This window comes from Bison bison, unplaced genomic scaffold (assembly GCF_000754665.1).
Source record: "Bison bison bison isolate TAMUID 2011002044 unplaced genomic scaffold, Bison_UMD1.0 scf7180017864298, whole genome shotgun sequence".
Lineage (NCBI taxonomy): Eukaryota > Metazoa > Chordata > Mammalia > Artiodactyla > Bovidae > Bison > Bison bison.
Genome location: NW_011494870.1, coordinates 446690 through 461229, shown reverse-complemented (window position 1 = coordinate 461229; position 14540 = coordinate 446690). Strand labels below are relative to the sequence as shown.

The following is a 14540-nucleotide window of genomic DNA, read 5'->3' as shown; positions in this document are numbered from 1 at the left end:
AGATAACAAATTATGCTTAAAAGCATAACAGACTCCACGTGCTCTTCAGTGAACTTGAGTTATGTTCTAATATACTTTAGAGTTAAAAAAAGAACAAAAGAGTCAAAAGAATAGACTTTCGTTTCCCAAAAAGAGCAAGTAAAATTTCATTCACAAGCCAGAAAGATAACATTCTTTTATGAAAATGGAAGTCTGCATCAGTTCTAACAATCTACTGGTCCATCTCCGGGAGATGGTGAAAGATAGGGAAGCCTGGTGTGCCGCAGTCCACGGGGTTGCAAAGAGTTGGACACGACTGAGCAACTGAACAATAACAACAATGGAATTAAGTTAAAAATAGTACATTAAATAAGCTAGGACACTAAATTTATCTCTCTCTCTCTCTCTCTCTCTCTCTCTCTCTCTCACACATATTTTTAATTGGGGCACTCTTTAATTCAGTATGGTGCCAGTCTTCTTAATCATTGACAATTTCAAATCTGGGCTAAGTCAGGAATTCAAACATTCCTTTTGTAACCCGTACAAGTGAGAATAATCTGCTTTCATGACTCTTCCTCCCAATGTCTGGCAGTGTTGGATATAAGCTTATTTGCTTATAAGATTGGTTTGAAAAGTTTTCAAGTTGACTTTCTGAAGCTTACCATGTATTTTGTTAGAATCTGTAGGCCCTCAGTAGAATTGTCAAAGATTTCTTTATCCCAACCAGTAAATAACAATACTGATTAAAAAAAAAAAAAATCTAAGCTGTGGATCCCAAGCGGGTTTTCTGGGAGAGGAGGAATAGAGCTTATAGTGCTTACTCCTCTTTCATGGTATAAAGCTAAATGGAAAATGGGAGAAATTCAGATGCATAGTGCCAAAAGATGCATATAAGAAAGGTGCTTATTCTAGAACAACAGACAGAAAATGAAATAAATTATATAAAGAAAAAAGAAAGAAAGTGCTCAGTCCTTGATAGGTGGTAATGTTTTGGTATTGCTTTTAATTTACAACAAGTTTTAAATTAACATATTTATCAGGGTCTATTATGTTTTTAAAACAGTTCTGCTGAGATATGATTCACATACAATATATAATTCGTCCATTTAAAGCATACCATTCAATTCTTTTTTGTATGTGTCATTAGTTTCATGAATTATTGTAAAATATATGTAACGTGAAAGTTTGTCTTTTTAACCATTTTTAAGCATGCAGTTCAGTGATACTATAATTACATTCACAGTGCAGAGCTGCTGCTGCTGCTGCTCCTTAGTCGCTTCAGTCGTGTCTGACTCTGTGCGACCCCATAGACGGCAGCCCACCAGGCTCCCCCGTCCCTGGGATTCTCCAGGCAAGAACACTGGAGTGGGTTGCCATTTCCTTCTCCAATGCATGAAAGTGAAAAGTGAAAGTGAAGTTGCTCAGTCGTGTCCGACTCTTAGCGACCCCATGGACTGCAGTCTACCAGGCTCCTCCATCCATGGGATTCTCCAGGCAAGAGTCCTGGAGTGGGGTGCCATTGCCTTCTCCACACAGTGCAGAGCAGCCATCTCTATTTCCAAAACTGTGTCATTGCCCCCCAAAATTCTATAATCATTAATATCTCCCCATTTTCCCTTCTTCCTAACCCCTGTTAAACTCTAATCTACTTTCTATCTCTATAAATGTGCCTTTTCTCAATACTTCACCTAAGTGGAATCCTGCAGTATATGTTGTTTTGTGTCTGACTTATTTTACCTGACATATTTTTAAGATTCATGTATGTTGTGGCATCTGTCAGAACTTACTTTTTATGGCTGAATAATATTCCGTTGTCTGTATATACTACCCTTTGCTTTTCCATTCCTCTGTTGATGGATCCTTGGGTTGTTTCCTTCTTTGGGGTAGATACCTAGGAATGGAGTTGCTGGTTCATATGGTAATTCTGTGTTTAGCTTTTTGAGGACCCATCACATTGTTTTCCATTTTATATTCCTAGCAACAATGCACAAGGGTTCAGATTCCTCCACATGCTTGCTAACACTTGTTATCTTCCACTTGATTTGATTATAGCCATTCAGGTAGATGTGAAGTGGTATCATACTGTGGTTTTGATTTGCATTCTCTCATAGTTAATAATGTTTATCTTTTCATGTGCTTATAATGAACATCTTTTCAGGTGCTTATTGGCCATTTGTATATCTTCTTGGGAGAAATGTTTATTTAAATCCCTTGCCCATCTTTTATCAGGTTGTCTTTTTATTGTTGAGTTGTAGGAGTTCTTGGTATATTCTGAATATTTATCCATTATCAGATGTATGATTTGCAAATGTTTTGTCCCATTCTGTAGGTTGTCTTTTTTAGTCATTCTTTTTTAAATTTATTTTTATTGAAGTATAGTTGAATTATAATGTGTTAGTTACTGCTGTACAGTCAAGTGTGTATGTTGTCTTTTTACTTTCTTAATAATGTCCTTAGATGTGCGAAAGTTCTTAATTTTGATTAAGTCCAATTGATCTGTTTTCTTTTTTGTTGCCTGTGATTTTGGTGTCATGTCTAAGACTCTATTACAGAATTATCAAATAACTTCGTAATATATCCTGATAAATGTATCATGATCCTTTTTAAAAACATCTAAGACAGTGCTTGGCACTTAAGAGATCCTGGATAAATGTAAGAAAACATAAACCAGCTTTTTTTAATCATCACATGTAGTGAATTAAATTCTACATAAATGTGGTTTTTTCAGAAACACCAGAAATGAGCCTGCAGAGGACAGTTGTAGACAGACCAGAGGTTAAGAAACAGGTTTTCTATTCTTAAAGAGATTTCAGTCTGGAGAATGTAAAATGATCGATAAAAAAGTGGGAGCAGGTTGGGTGGGGAGCACACAGGGGCAAATTGACGAGAGAGCTTGAGGCAGTTATATGATATGCACACTTGTTATGCAGCTGAAACCAGCACAGTTAACTCAGTCCAACCAGAAGTAAGCTAATCACATCCCTACCTGAAGATTCTGTAGTAGCTCCTTATGTCCCAAAGAATCAGAGCTAAACTTAGCCTGGCCTTCACACTACCTGCCTGTTCTCACAAGATCACATTCTGTGGATAGATGGAGGTGGATGCATGGGCAGCTGAAGTGAGAAAGAGGAGCCGTGACACACAGTCGTGTCGGGGAGGACGCTTGTAACAGATCAGATCTACAGTGAAGAGGTCTTCATGAGCATTAGTAACCGTGGAGCAAGTGCATTAACAGATCAGCTGGCTGACAGATGTCCCTCTTCTCTCTTGGCCAACAGGACCCCAGCGAGATGCCCAGGCAGCTCGAGAATTCATTCTGAAGATGTTCGTGGACCTGAACCCAGACAGTGACAAAATCATCTACTCGCACTTCACGTGCGCCACAGACACCGAGAACATCCGCTTTGTGTTCGCCGCTGTCAAGGACACCATCCTCCAGCTGAACCTGAAGGAGTACAATCTGGTCTAGTCGTGCCTCCTCGACACCGCCCTTCCCTTCCCTGGTGGGCTAGTGAAGCTAAACAAGAGGGACTGTATTTCTGTGGAAAACAATTTGCATAATACTAATTTATTGCCGTCCTGGACTCTGTGTGAGCGTGTCCACAGAGTTTGTAGTAAATATTATGATTTTATTTAAACTATTCAGAGGAAAAACAGGATGCTGAAGTACAGTCCCAGCACATTTCCTCTCTTTTTTTTAGGCAAAATCTTGTGACTCAATGTATTTTAAATTCTCAGTCATGCACTCACAAAAACAAGAGCTGTTTCTTCCTCTCTCTCTCTCTTTCTTTTCTATTAAGCAAAATGAAGTTGATTTTCCTTTTCCCAGCCCATCCCTTCCTCTTGATTTTTCCCACATTACGATGGCCTTTATCATAGTTCCATTCTTGGTCAAGTTTTTCTCTCAAATGATAGAATCAGGACAATGTCATTCAATTTAAGCCATTGACATCAGCTTAATTTAACAGTTTGTGGTTTTTGCTGAAGGATTATAAGTATTAATACTGTGGTTTTAAATGTATTGATCTGGATACACATATAGAGGTCTTTTTATATAAATATATTGTCTTGCCTCACTTTGGGCTGGGACAGTGGATTCCCGTTTAATGGTTAAGTGTCTTGTTTTTTGTTTTCTTTTTTTGAAGTTTACCTTCAGCCATAACTGGTTGCTCTGCAAACCATATAGAAGTCAGTAAAGCAAGGGCCAAGACACACAGAAGGAGTTCTTCCTTTTGAAATATCATGTGCCATTGTTCTTCCTCTGTTTCTTGCCATTTTTTTCTCCACCCTCTTTTCTTCAAATTGCAGATGCCAAAAACATATGCCAAGAGACACTACATTATCCCAATGGCTGCTGCCCAGATCCTTCTCATAGGTTGCTCTTAATTTTTTTTTTTTCCTGAAACAACTTCTCCCTCTTTTTTTTTCCCCCTTAGTGTTTGGGCCACAATTTTAAAATGACTTTTAACTATGGATATGTGTTGCCAAAGCTGGCTTTTAAAAAAAAATTAATGAGAGCTTAAAAGATGAAAGCCAGAATCTTAAAATGTGAGAGAGTAAGACTGTGAAGCCTAAAATGTTTGGCTGAGAATGAACCTGAAACACCAGTTGCCAAACTGTTGGTCACTGTAGATTTGATTCTTACAGTCCATCCTTTTATTTGCCCTTAAATCATGTTGTTTAGTGTCCACATTCCATGTTGAGTGTCTGAATCAGCAATGTGGAAAAGCTGTCTTGTGTGATACCCCATGAAATCTGCTTTTATCTTTTCATTTGAAGCCAGTTTACTCTCTCTCTGTTCTTTAAGGTCAAGTAGGTCTGCCAAAAACACTGGTCAATAGTATTACTCCGACACCTTTAATTTGCAGACTCTGAAGTTACTGCTAGTTTACCATCTTTAGGATCTTAAACTGGTGACTGATTGAGTTGAACTTAAGGAAGATTTGTGGACCGAAACTCATAAGTAACCTCTCTGTTCTATAGAATGTGTATCTGTGTAACTGAACGTAGTAGGAGAGAGATCTAGAATTCTATATGTGCAATTTTTCAACCAATGCAAAAAAAAACAGCGCATGTATTGATGATCTTCTGTCAAGCAGCTTGAATTGAAATATAATTTAAGAAAACGAATCATGATGGTTTAAACCTGCTGGGAAGATAGAATTAGGCCATGATCCTGGTCTAATTTTACTACAGTACTATTTGGCAGGAGTCTATAAACTTTTATGTAAATCACTGTTTTGGAACAACAAAGGAGAGAGAAAATTAATGGCTTATGAGATGAGTACCAGAGTTATTCAATAATAATGGAATGTTCCCATTCTTTGCTCTGCCAGCCTCAAAGTACACAGGTTACCTGGTTTTTCTCTCCTTATTCAGAAAGCACCTGTAATTTAAGTAAGAAACAGACTGCCTATAGGTATAGTGCAATTATGAATGCTCTAATCATTGTACATACATCTCTCTCTTGATATTGCATCATCCTTACTGGCTTTGTAATCATTAATTTTTTGGCAGATTGAATGTGCTGTATTGATATGTATCTATGTAATTGTATGTCTCATAGCTAATTCACATTTTGAATAATGTTATTTTATTTACTTTTTTAAGAGAGGAGAATGTAAATTTGTCAGTTTATTTCTGACTAGGGATTTTTTTTTTCCATTTAGAAAAGAAAAAGAAAAAAAAAAACCTTACTATCGTACAGAGCGGTACTAGCATCGTGCTATATAAAATCATTTGCACATTCCTAAGCAGAGGTATACTGATTATAAGACCCAAAGGTAATTTCATAGCAAAATACATAAAAGCAGTTGGAGCTTTTATACAAACATGGAAACCAACTTTGTAGAACTTTTGCCATTTGACCTAGGATTGGAATATGAGCTTTTATACAATTCATATTCTTATTTGGCAAACGCACAGTTTAGTATTACCTCTCTGATGGCCTTTATTAGAAAGGCAGTTTTAGAAGCTATTGTGATCCACTAAGGAAATGTTTTAATAGCTAGCGACCACTGCTTGCCTGAAAGGGCGATCTTAAATTTGGTGCAGCAAAAAAAAAAAAAAAAAGATAAAAAAGGAAAAAAAAAAGTATAAACAACATTTGAAGGCCTACAGTGTGTATAGAGAAAACCTCATCACAAGATCATAAGTGTTAACAGTTTTAGGGAATCAGGATATTCTATTTAATAGAGCTATAGTAGATGTAGTCAATTAAACCTGATCTCAGAGCTCCAAGAAGCTGAGCAAAACAGGGAAAGATTGTTATATTTGTCTTCATGAAATTGGGATGGAATTGCTATGCAGAATTGAGGTTTGTGGTTTCACTGTTCATCTTAGGGTGCATGATAAGATCCCTTTTCTTGAGAAGGGAAAAAATTGATCACCCTGGTTACAGTGATGCATAGAAACCGATTGTATCCACACTAGTCAATTGAAGCTAAAGGATTTTCTTTTTTGTTTCTTTGGGGTTTTACTGAACGGGCTGGGGTGGGAAGGGATTCTTTTCAGTTTTGTATAAAAACGAAGTTTACTCATGCTTTATATTATTGTGATTGCAAGCGTTCTAAGCGTGTGCCGCTGGACCCCTCTTGTTGATGCTCTCAGTAACGGAGGCCTGTGGCAAGTTGTGTGGTGACTTGGGCATGTCTTATTCAAAAACAAAAACACAGAAACCTTTCTTCCGCAGACCAAGGCAAGCAGCCGTCTCATGACTCACTTAACACATTGCAGTGTACCAGTTTACAGATGATTTTGCCCTTTTTTGCGTGACATGGCAGTTCCAACCCACAGAGAATCCCTTGTTTGTAAATTGGAGGTTTGTACTATGCCTTACAGAGCTTAAATTCAGAAGTTTGTGCCTCATATCTGAAACAAAGGGAAATAACACACCCATTCAAAAGTAAATAACTCCCTTCAAAGTTGTTTGTTTTTCGATACATTTTCATATAAAGAGCTCTGTTGAATGTCATGAATTGAGTGGGGGAGAAAATATTCTAGAAACCTGCATATGTTGTTTACTAGCAGATGACATCTACAAAAGGTATTTGAAGAACACCGAAACTTGTAATTTTTTGTAGATTAGCTAGCAGGTCTGATATTTAAAAAGGTAATTCAGCTAAAGGACAATTTACTTTTTGTACTTCAGACTATCTTGATTGTCAAGGTGTACGAACTGTAATTTTAAAATTTATACTGCCACATGATTGTAAATTTTAGTTGTCTTAAGTTAGTAATGGGTGAAAAGCTATTTATGCTGGATATGGGTCAAAAATGACTATTATTTGCAAAAAAATATATAAAAATAATGGGAAGAAAGGGCTGCATAATGAGATACTGTAAGACTCAGACACTGGTTGGAAATGATCTTCAAGTTACCCTCAATTTCCCTTTGTTTTCAGTTTCTCAAAAAGAATGAATGAAATGAAATATAGCAGAATGTTAACCCATATAAAAATAAAGTGTACCCAAATATTGTAACGTATATTGCTGCTCTTCTTAAAATTAAATAAGGGTTTAAAACCACTTAATTGGTAATTGACAACATCTCAATTGACAGATAAGGTGTGCTTGGTATACATATTTTCTTCCAAAGACTTTTCTTTGGTTAGAAACACACAAAAATTGAAACTAGTAATATTGTATGTTTATCTATCTCTACATATTTCCAGCATATGTAGCATTAATAGATCTGTCCTGGTAACTATGTCTTTGGGATTTCATTTTGATTCCATCAATTTAGGAAAAGAAATGGCTTAGTTGTATACGATTAGCTAGAGATTTTTGGAGCCAGGCACCTGCTGCTTCGTAGATACTTAGTATAAAGTTGCCATTTGTTTTTCTCACAGGATAACAATTTCTTGCTGTCTCAACTACCAATGCTCTTCAGTAACCCTCTTGCCTCTAGAATCATCTGTTCAAAGTATGCATACACACCTAGCACATAGTAGGTGCTCAAGTATTAATTTTCTTCTTACCTCCCTTACCATGGATCCTCCATTTCCCTGTATGATTCCAACCCAGTAGTAAACAACATGTACACGTTATGAAAACATCTATGGGTAAAATTGGATCTCACTTGGATGAAGGAATTCTAACTTCCATATAAGCTTTGGTAGACAGAAAAAAAAAAAAACAGGGAGGAAGATATTCTTCAGTACAATATTTTTAAATTTAGAAAAGAAAGATGGAAAATTACTATGTAACTTTGTTCAGGTTACTTTGACTGAAACACATGTTTTTGGTGGATTTCTTTTCCTCAAAGAACTCTCTAAATGCAACTTGCTGGATTCCTCACCTGTCATCATGTTGGAAACCCTTCCTAGACTTATGTATTTAGGGAGTTTTGTCAGAAAACATTTTTAACTTGCAGTATTTAAAAGAATCATATTTACTGTTCTTAAAATGTCATTCAAATGCATGTATTGTCTATTGTTTGGGGATGGGAACTAGTTTTGCAAAAAAAAAAACACCTAATGTTGTATAATAATGCCCCAATGATCTTGCTGGTTAAAAATACAGTATTTTTGGCCATAAGTTTGTACTACAGTATTCTTCATTCTTGAGTTTTCCTTCTCTTGAAGTTGCCTAAGCCTCTCCTAGAATGTTTTTGCATTATAAGGAGTATTGGGATCAATCGTTCCTTCTCTAAAGCACTATATGATGCACGTCCATGTCCCAAAGTAGATAGGTTCAATAGTTTTTAAACAAATAAAAAAGAATTTCCTTTCTGAATATAATCAGAAATTTCCAACTTCTTTAGTGGAAACATTTATATTGATAGTATTTATCAAATTTCTTTTTTTTTAAATCTTGCCCTAATTTAGGTTGCAAGCAATTTGTTAAAACAAGGTTAAATAGCTGCTCAATAAAGACTTATAACAAGCCACGTGTCTTCACCCTGAGGCCGTCTCTTCAGAGAAAGAACGCAGGCCTCACAGGCAGAGGCTTGGCTAGGGTTTCCTGTCTCAGGCCTGGGAGCGTGGGTCCACTCCACGTGACAAAGGACCTGAGGTAGATGTCTTTTAAGACAGTGACTTTTAGAAACATACATCAAGGCTTTTGAGAGAAGCTGAAATCTAGCTTTTCTTTTTCTGGCAGTTTTGTGAAGTTGGGGTGATAGCGCCAAGTTCTTTCCAGAAAATTGGTGTGTATGGAGGGATGTGAAACCGAAACAGGAGACTCCTGCTACTTGTGATAAGGTTTTTGTATTTGGCAGCCCAATCCTTGCTTATGGAATTTTCTATCTTTTAAAATCATATTCTGTCCATACACTTTTGAAAAGAAAGTGTCATTTTTCCTTAAAAGCCTTAGTTTTAAGGCTCTGCTATCCTTTCCATGTTTTAGAGACTGTTTTCAGTCAGTGGTGTCCCTTCTCTTTGTATCTTCCTATGAAGGAAATGGTGTGCTGGGGACTGTCATTATTAGTACGGGCCTGGCATGATAGTTCTCACAGCCTCTCTGCCCAGAAACAGGGATGTTGAGCAGTACCTCTAGTGCTCCTCACTCTGGCTGGGGTTTGACCTACCAGGACCTGACCTTTGGTCCATCTCTATCATCATCTTGAAGACCCCTCCATGCACAGAAAAAGACAGGAACTCACTGAATATTATTTGAGCCAAATATTTTAACTTGACCTTTCAACTCCTAGAGTAAGCCTGCCTAGTCAGATTTTTTTCTGACCTATCCTGGAAACAATTAAAAGTTGCTGAGAGCTGCTCTGCTTGGCCCTTCATCTTCCCAGCCTCCTCCCTTTTTTCTCTTAGGATGTGATAGGCAGTTTCTCCTCTTGAAATGCCAATTCAACCATAGCAAAGAGGTGGGAGTAGAACTTGACCCCAAGGAACGACAGTGGTTCATTTGACACTTTACTGAAGTGTTGATCAGGTTTGGAGAGTGAAAGGCCGTGGTTAAGGGTAGGTTCTCTTAAGTTATGTATGCATTACCTTTGTTTCATTGCCAAGGCTAACTAAAATTTGGTTCCAGGTATTACAGGGCACTGAAAAGTGAAAGGCACTCAGTCGAGTTAGATTCTTTGTGACCCTGTGGCTCCTCTGTCCATGGAATTCCCCAGGCAGAATACTAGAGTGGTTGCTGTGCTTAGTCACTCAGTCATGTCCAGCTCTTTGCGACCCCATGGACTGTAGCCCACCAGGCTCCTCTGTCCATGGGATTCTCCAGGCAAGAATACTGGAGTGGGTTGCCATTCCCTTCTCCAGAGGATCTTCCCAACCCAGAGATCAAACCCAGGTCTCCCATGTTGCAGACAGATTCTTTATCATCTGAGCCACCAGGGCAGCCACAAGGCACTGAACCCAGTCTATTTCAGGGAGCCTCCTAGATCCCTGCAAAACAAGGCCTTGGTTATAAAACGAGGGTCTCTAAAATCTAAGAAGATACACAGGCAATTCTGAAAAGATTCTTTTTTTCTTTGAATTCTTATCCCTCAAGACTTGAAATCTGATCTGGGTTGATTTTCTCTCTTCCTGTTTTCTTCAAGAATGCAAACGCCAGATATTTTTCTGTTCCAAAAACCTATGGGTAAAATAAGGCAGCTTACCCTCTTTAATTAAGAGGGTAATTAAACCAAACCATAGTAGCAAAGAGCTGATGGGGTTCCCTTTGGCACAGGCCTTTGACCACACTGCTTTGGCCCTTAGGAGCCTTGAAGGAGCACTTTTGCAGTTTAGAGGACTATGGGCCTGTCCCGTTGAGATGGGCTGCTGAAACTTAAAAGGTCCCTGAAACTTTCATTCTGTTTTCAGTTTGCCCAGTATATTTCTATGGTGGGTATTTTAAGCATCTTTAGAGATGAGAGTTCCAGGATAAAACAACGGCAAGTGAAACTTGGCAAACCCTAGAAGTCTGCAATTGGAATTCCACACTGTATGCGTAGCTGCTAGGAAGCTCCCATACCTACTGATAAGACCATGTTTGTGTCTACTCTGAGGTCCCCTGACCTAGGACACCATGCGTCTTAGGAATCCCACACTTGCCGTTGGGGCACATCTGAGGTGCAGGGCCCACATCAGTTGCTGGAGATGCAATGGCTATGTTCCCAGGCTCAGAGCAGCATTAGCAAAAGGGGCCTGCTTTCTTTTCATGATATGAGACGACCCACCCAGTGGTATCCTGGTAAATGGTTAACAGGGAGCCGTGCAGGACTGTGGTACTGGTAATGAGCACTGATTTCCATGGTTGAAATACTCCTCCACCATTCCCAATTTTAAGCTACTGATTTTTAAGGTCACTACTTAAGTCCCAGGTAGCACAGTGGTCAAGAATCTGCCTGCCAAGGCAGGAGGTACAATAAATGTGAGTTCTATCCCTGGGTCCAGAAGATCTCTTGGAGGATGAAATGGCAACCCACTCTAGTATTCTTGCCTGGAAAATCCCATGGACAGAGGAACTAGGCAAGCTACAGTTCCATTGGGGTCCCAAAGAGTTAGACATGACTGAACATGCATCCACACACAAGTGACTAATGATGTTAAGCATCTTTTCAAACTTTGGTTTATCTTCTTTGGAGAAATGTCTATTCAAGTCCTTTGCCCATTTAAAAATCTTAAAAGGGTTATTTGGTTTTTTGTGTTGACTGCAGGAGTTCATTATATATTCTGAATATTAAACACTTATCAGACATATGATTTACAAACATTTCCTTCCCTTCCATAGGTTGCCTTTTTACCTTAATAATTTTCTTTTTATGCATAAAAATTTTTAATTTTGGTGAAATATAAGTTATCTATTTTTTTCTTTTCTTGCTTTTTGGTATTATATCTAAAAGACCATTGCCTAATCTACGGTCACGAAGTGGTACTCCCGTGTTTTATTCTAAAAATATTATAGTTGTAGCTCTTACATTTTAAGTCTTTGATTCATTTTGAGTTAAGTTTTGTGAAGTAAAGTATGTGAAGATGTGAAGTATAAAGTATGAAGTAACATTTTTAAGTTATATTTTAAATAATCACGTAAGTGGCAATGTAAGATGCACTTTTGTCTCTTGATTCATAAAGCCAAAGTATTTACTATCTAGCCCTTTATAGAAAAGTTTGCCAACCACTTTGGCCAGGTGCAGTCCTTGCAAATAGAGTGCTTAATAAATGTTTAACAAATAGACTCATTCAACAAATATTTAACCCTTCTACTGACTAAAAAGACTTACCAATAGATTATGGGGTGGGAGGGGTTTCAAAATTGGAGTGAGAACTCATTACATCCAAGCAGGAATTAATTGTACCTAGGGGAGAAGAAGCCAAGTACTAGAGATTAAATATTTTTCTGGGCAAAGGCTAATCCTGAGCAGTGATAAAAACTGAGATATAAGAACTATTTCACATATTTTTGGAACAGGACACATAACAATTTGGAAAGACATATGCCATAGTGTACACATGTACACACACATTTCCCTTTCCACGCTAAAGTCACAGGAAATTTATAGAGACAGTGAGCCACCAAAAGGGCTAGAATTACTGTCTCATGAGAAGGAAAAAACATTTGTAACACAGGGTAAGGCAAGTCTTGGGTTCACTCTTTTTTGTTAGTAGGCTTTACGGGCATGGGGCACCTGGGTGGAGAGTAGCAGGGTAAGGAAACCCAGGAGAACTGCTCCGCAACATGGCTCAAAGTCTCAGGTTGTTCCCAGCCAATCATTCGGACTCGAGGTCCCTCTGGTAACCTGAGCAGCACTCAGCCGAGATGGAGATTCCAGCGAGGATGATTCTGGGAGGTTAGCAGGACAGATGGGCTGACATCTCCTCTCTCCTTTTGACCTTTCCCTAATTCTTCTGGTTGGTGGTAGCTTGTTCGTTCTGCATTCCTTACCAGGACCTCCTGTTGTTAAAATAACCCATGTATGTGGTTACTGTGGTAGTGTTTCCCCTAATGAATCCTCACTCTTTTCTAAAACCTTCCGCCAGTGACTTTCATTTCCATCTCATCAGCCACAACTGTGTCACATGGCAACTTCTAACTTCAAGAGAGATTGAAAACATAGCTTTTTAGCTAGGTACAATTTTTCCTTTAAGTCAGGAAAAAGAGGAAATGGATATTATGTCCTAAGAGTGTCTGCCACAAATAAACCTTTGATTTGGAAAAGCCAGTATGCCAGGTGTCCACCTTCTAGTTAATATCTTGAATTGGTCCTTCTCAAATTTTAACGTGCATGCGAATCACCTGGGAATATTGTTAAAATGCAGATTTTGATTCAGTAGATCTGGGGTGGGGGGGGTGGGGCTGGGGCTTTAAATGTCGGAAGTCTGCTGACCACACTATGAATAGCAAGGGGTCAAGTCACTGGGTTTTCTCATCCATCGATCAGAAAAGAAATCAACTATACTCTTGTTTTTGGTTTGTTTTAATGTATGAGTTAAATATTTTAAATCATATTCCCACTGTGTGTGTGTGTGTGTGTGAGTGCTCAGTCATGTCTGACTCTTTGTGACCCCATGGACTGTAGCCCACCAGGCTCCTCTGTCTGTGGAATTTTCCAGGCAAGAATACTGGAGTGGGTTGCTATTTCCTACTCCAAATATAATGAAATAAGAACTACCCAAATGACCTGTACTGTTCTTGCCAATATTTTTTAACTAGAATCAAATAATGAGGAACCCTCAGATAAATTGAAGCTGTGGGATAGTCTACAAGTGGCCTGAACTTGTCAAAAAAAATCAATAGCATGAAAAGCAACAAAAGGCGGAGGGAAGGCTCTAGATTAGAGACTAAGAAGATAAAAACCAACTGCAGTGGGTAAGTTTTGATTACATCTTAGATTTTTTTTTTAAAGCTATAAAATATATTTTTGAGGCAACTGGTTAAAATTAAATATGTACTGTACATTAAATTATATTATGAAATTGTGAAATTTCTTAGGTGTGATCATCATACAGAGCTTTTGTAGGAAAATATCCTAATTCTTAGGCAACACTGGTTGAATTATACAGGGGAGAAGTATCATGATGTCTGTAGCTTACTTTCAAGTAGTTTAGCAAATATACATTTTGAGAGAGTGAGAGAAGATAAAACAGATATGGGGGAAGTGTTCACAATGGGTGAAGAGTTTACTGGTGTTCATTATAGCATTCTTGCAAATTTTTTCTACACTAGAACAATTTCCAAATAGCAAGTAAGGAAAACTTTAGTCATATTAAAGTTATATAGCACACAGAGATAGAAATTAATTTTTAATTTTATTTAGAAGTATTCTGAGTAACCACCCCCCATCATGTACCCCCACAGGGCTTCCCAGGTGGCTCAGTGGTAAAGAATACTCCTGTCAAGTAGGAGACATGGGTTTGCTCCCTGGGTTGGGAAGATCCCTTGGAGAAGGAATGGCAACCCACTCCGGTATTCTTGCTTGGAAAAGCTCATGGATGGAGGAGTCTGGTGGACTAAACAATAATTCCACACAGACACCCCACCCTACCCCCACCCCCGCATCCTCACAAGGGAGGCTCTAAAGTAGCCCAGTATATGATTATGGTTAAGAGTAAAGATGTGAGAGGCAGATAGTTCTGGATTTAACAGTTCTGGGTCCACCACTTCCCTAACCTTAACCT

At 38.3% G+C, this 14540-nt stretch overlaps 1 protein-coding gene across 3 annotated transcripts in view; it reads left to right on the top strand.

Moving 5' to 3' along the window:
- The window catches only part of GNAQ (guanine nucleotide binding protein (G protein), q polypeptide), a 252662-nt gene extending 244145 nt beyond the window's left edge, over positions 1 to 8517 (top strand). For all 3 annotated transcript variants that reach the window (XM_010851137.1, XM_010851135.1, XM_010851134.1), the window contains exon 7: positions 3258 to 8517. In XM_010851137.1, the coding sequence (XP_010849439.1) occupies positions 3258 to 3448 (191 nt within the window). In that variant the 3' untranslated portion in view covers positions 3449 to 8517. The remainder of the gene's footprint in view (positions 1 to 3257) is intronic.
- The last annotated feature ends 6023 nt before the right edge of the window (positions 8518 to 14540 follow it).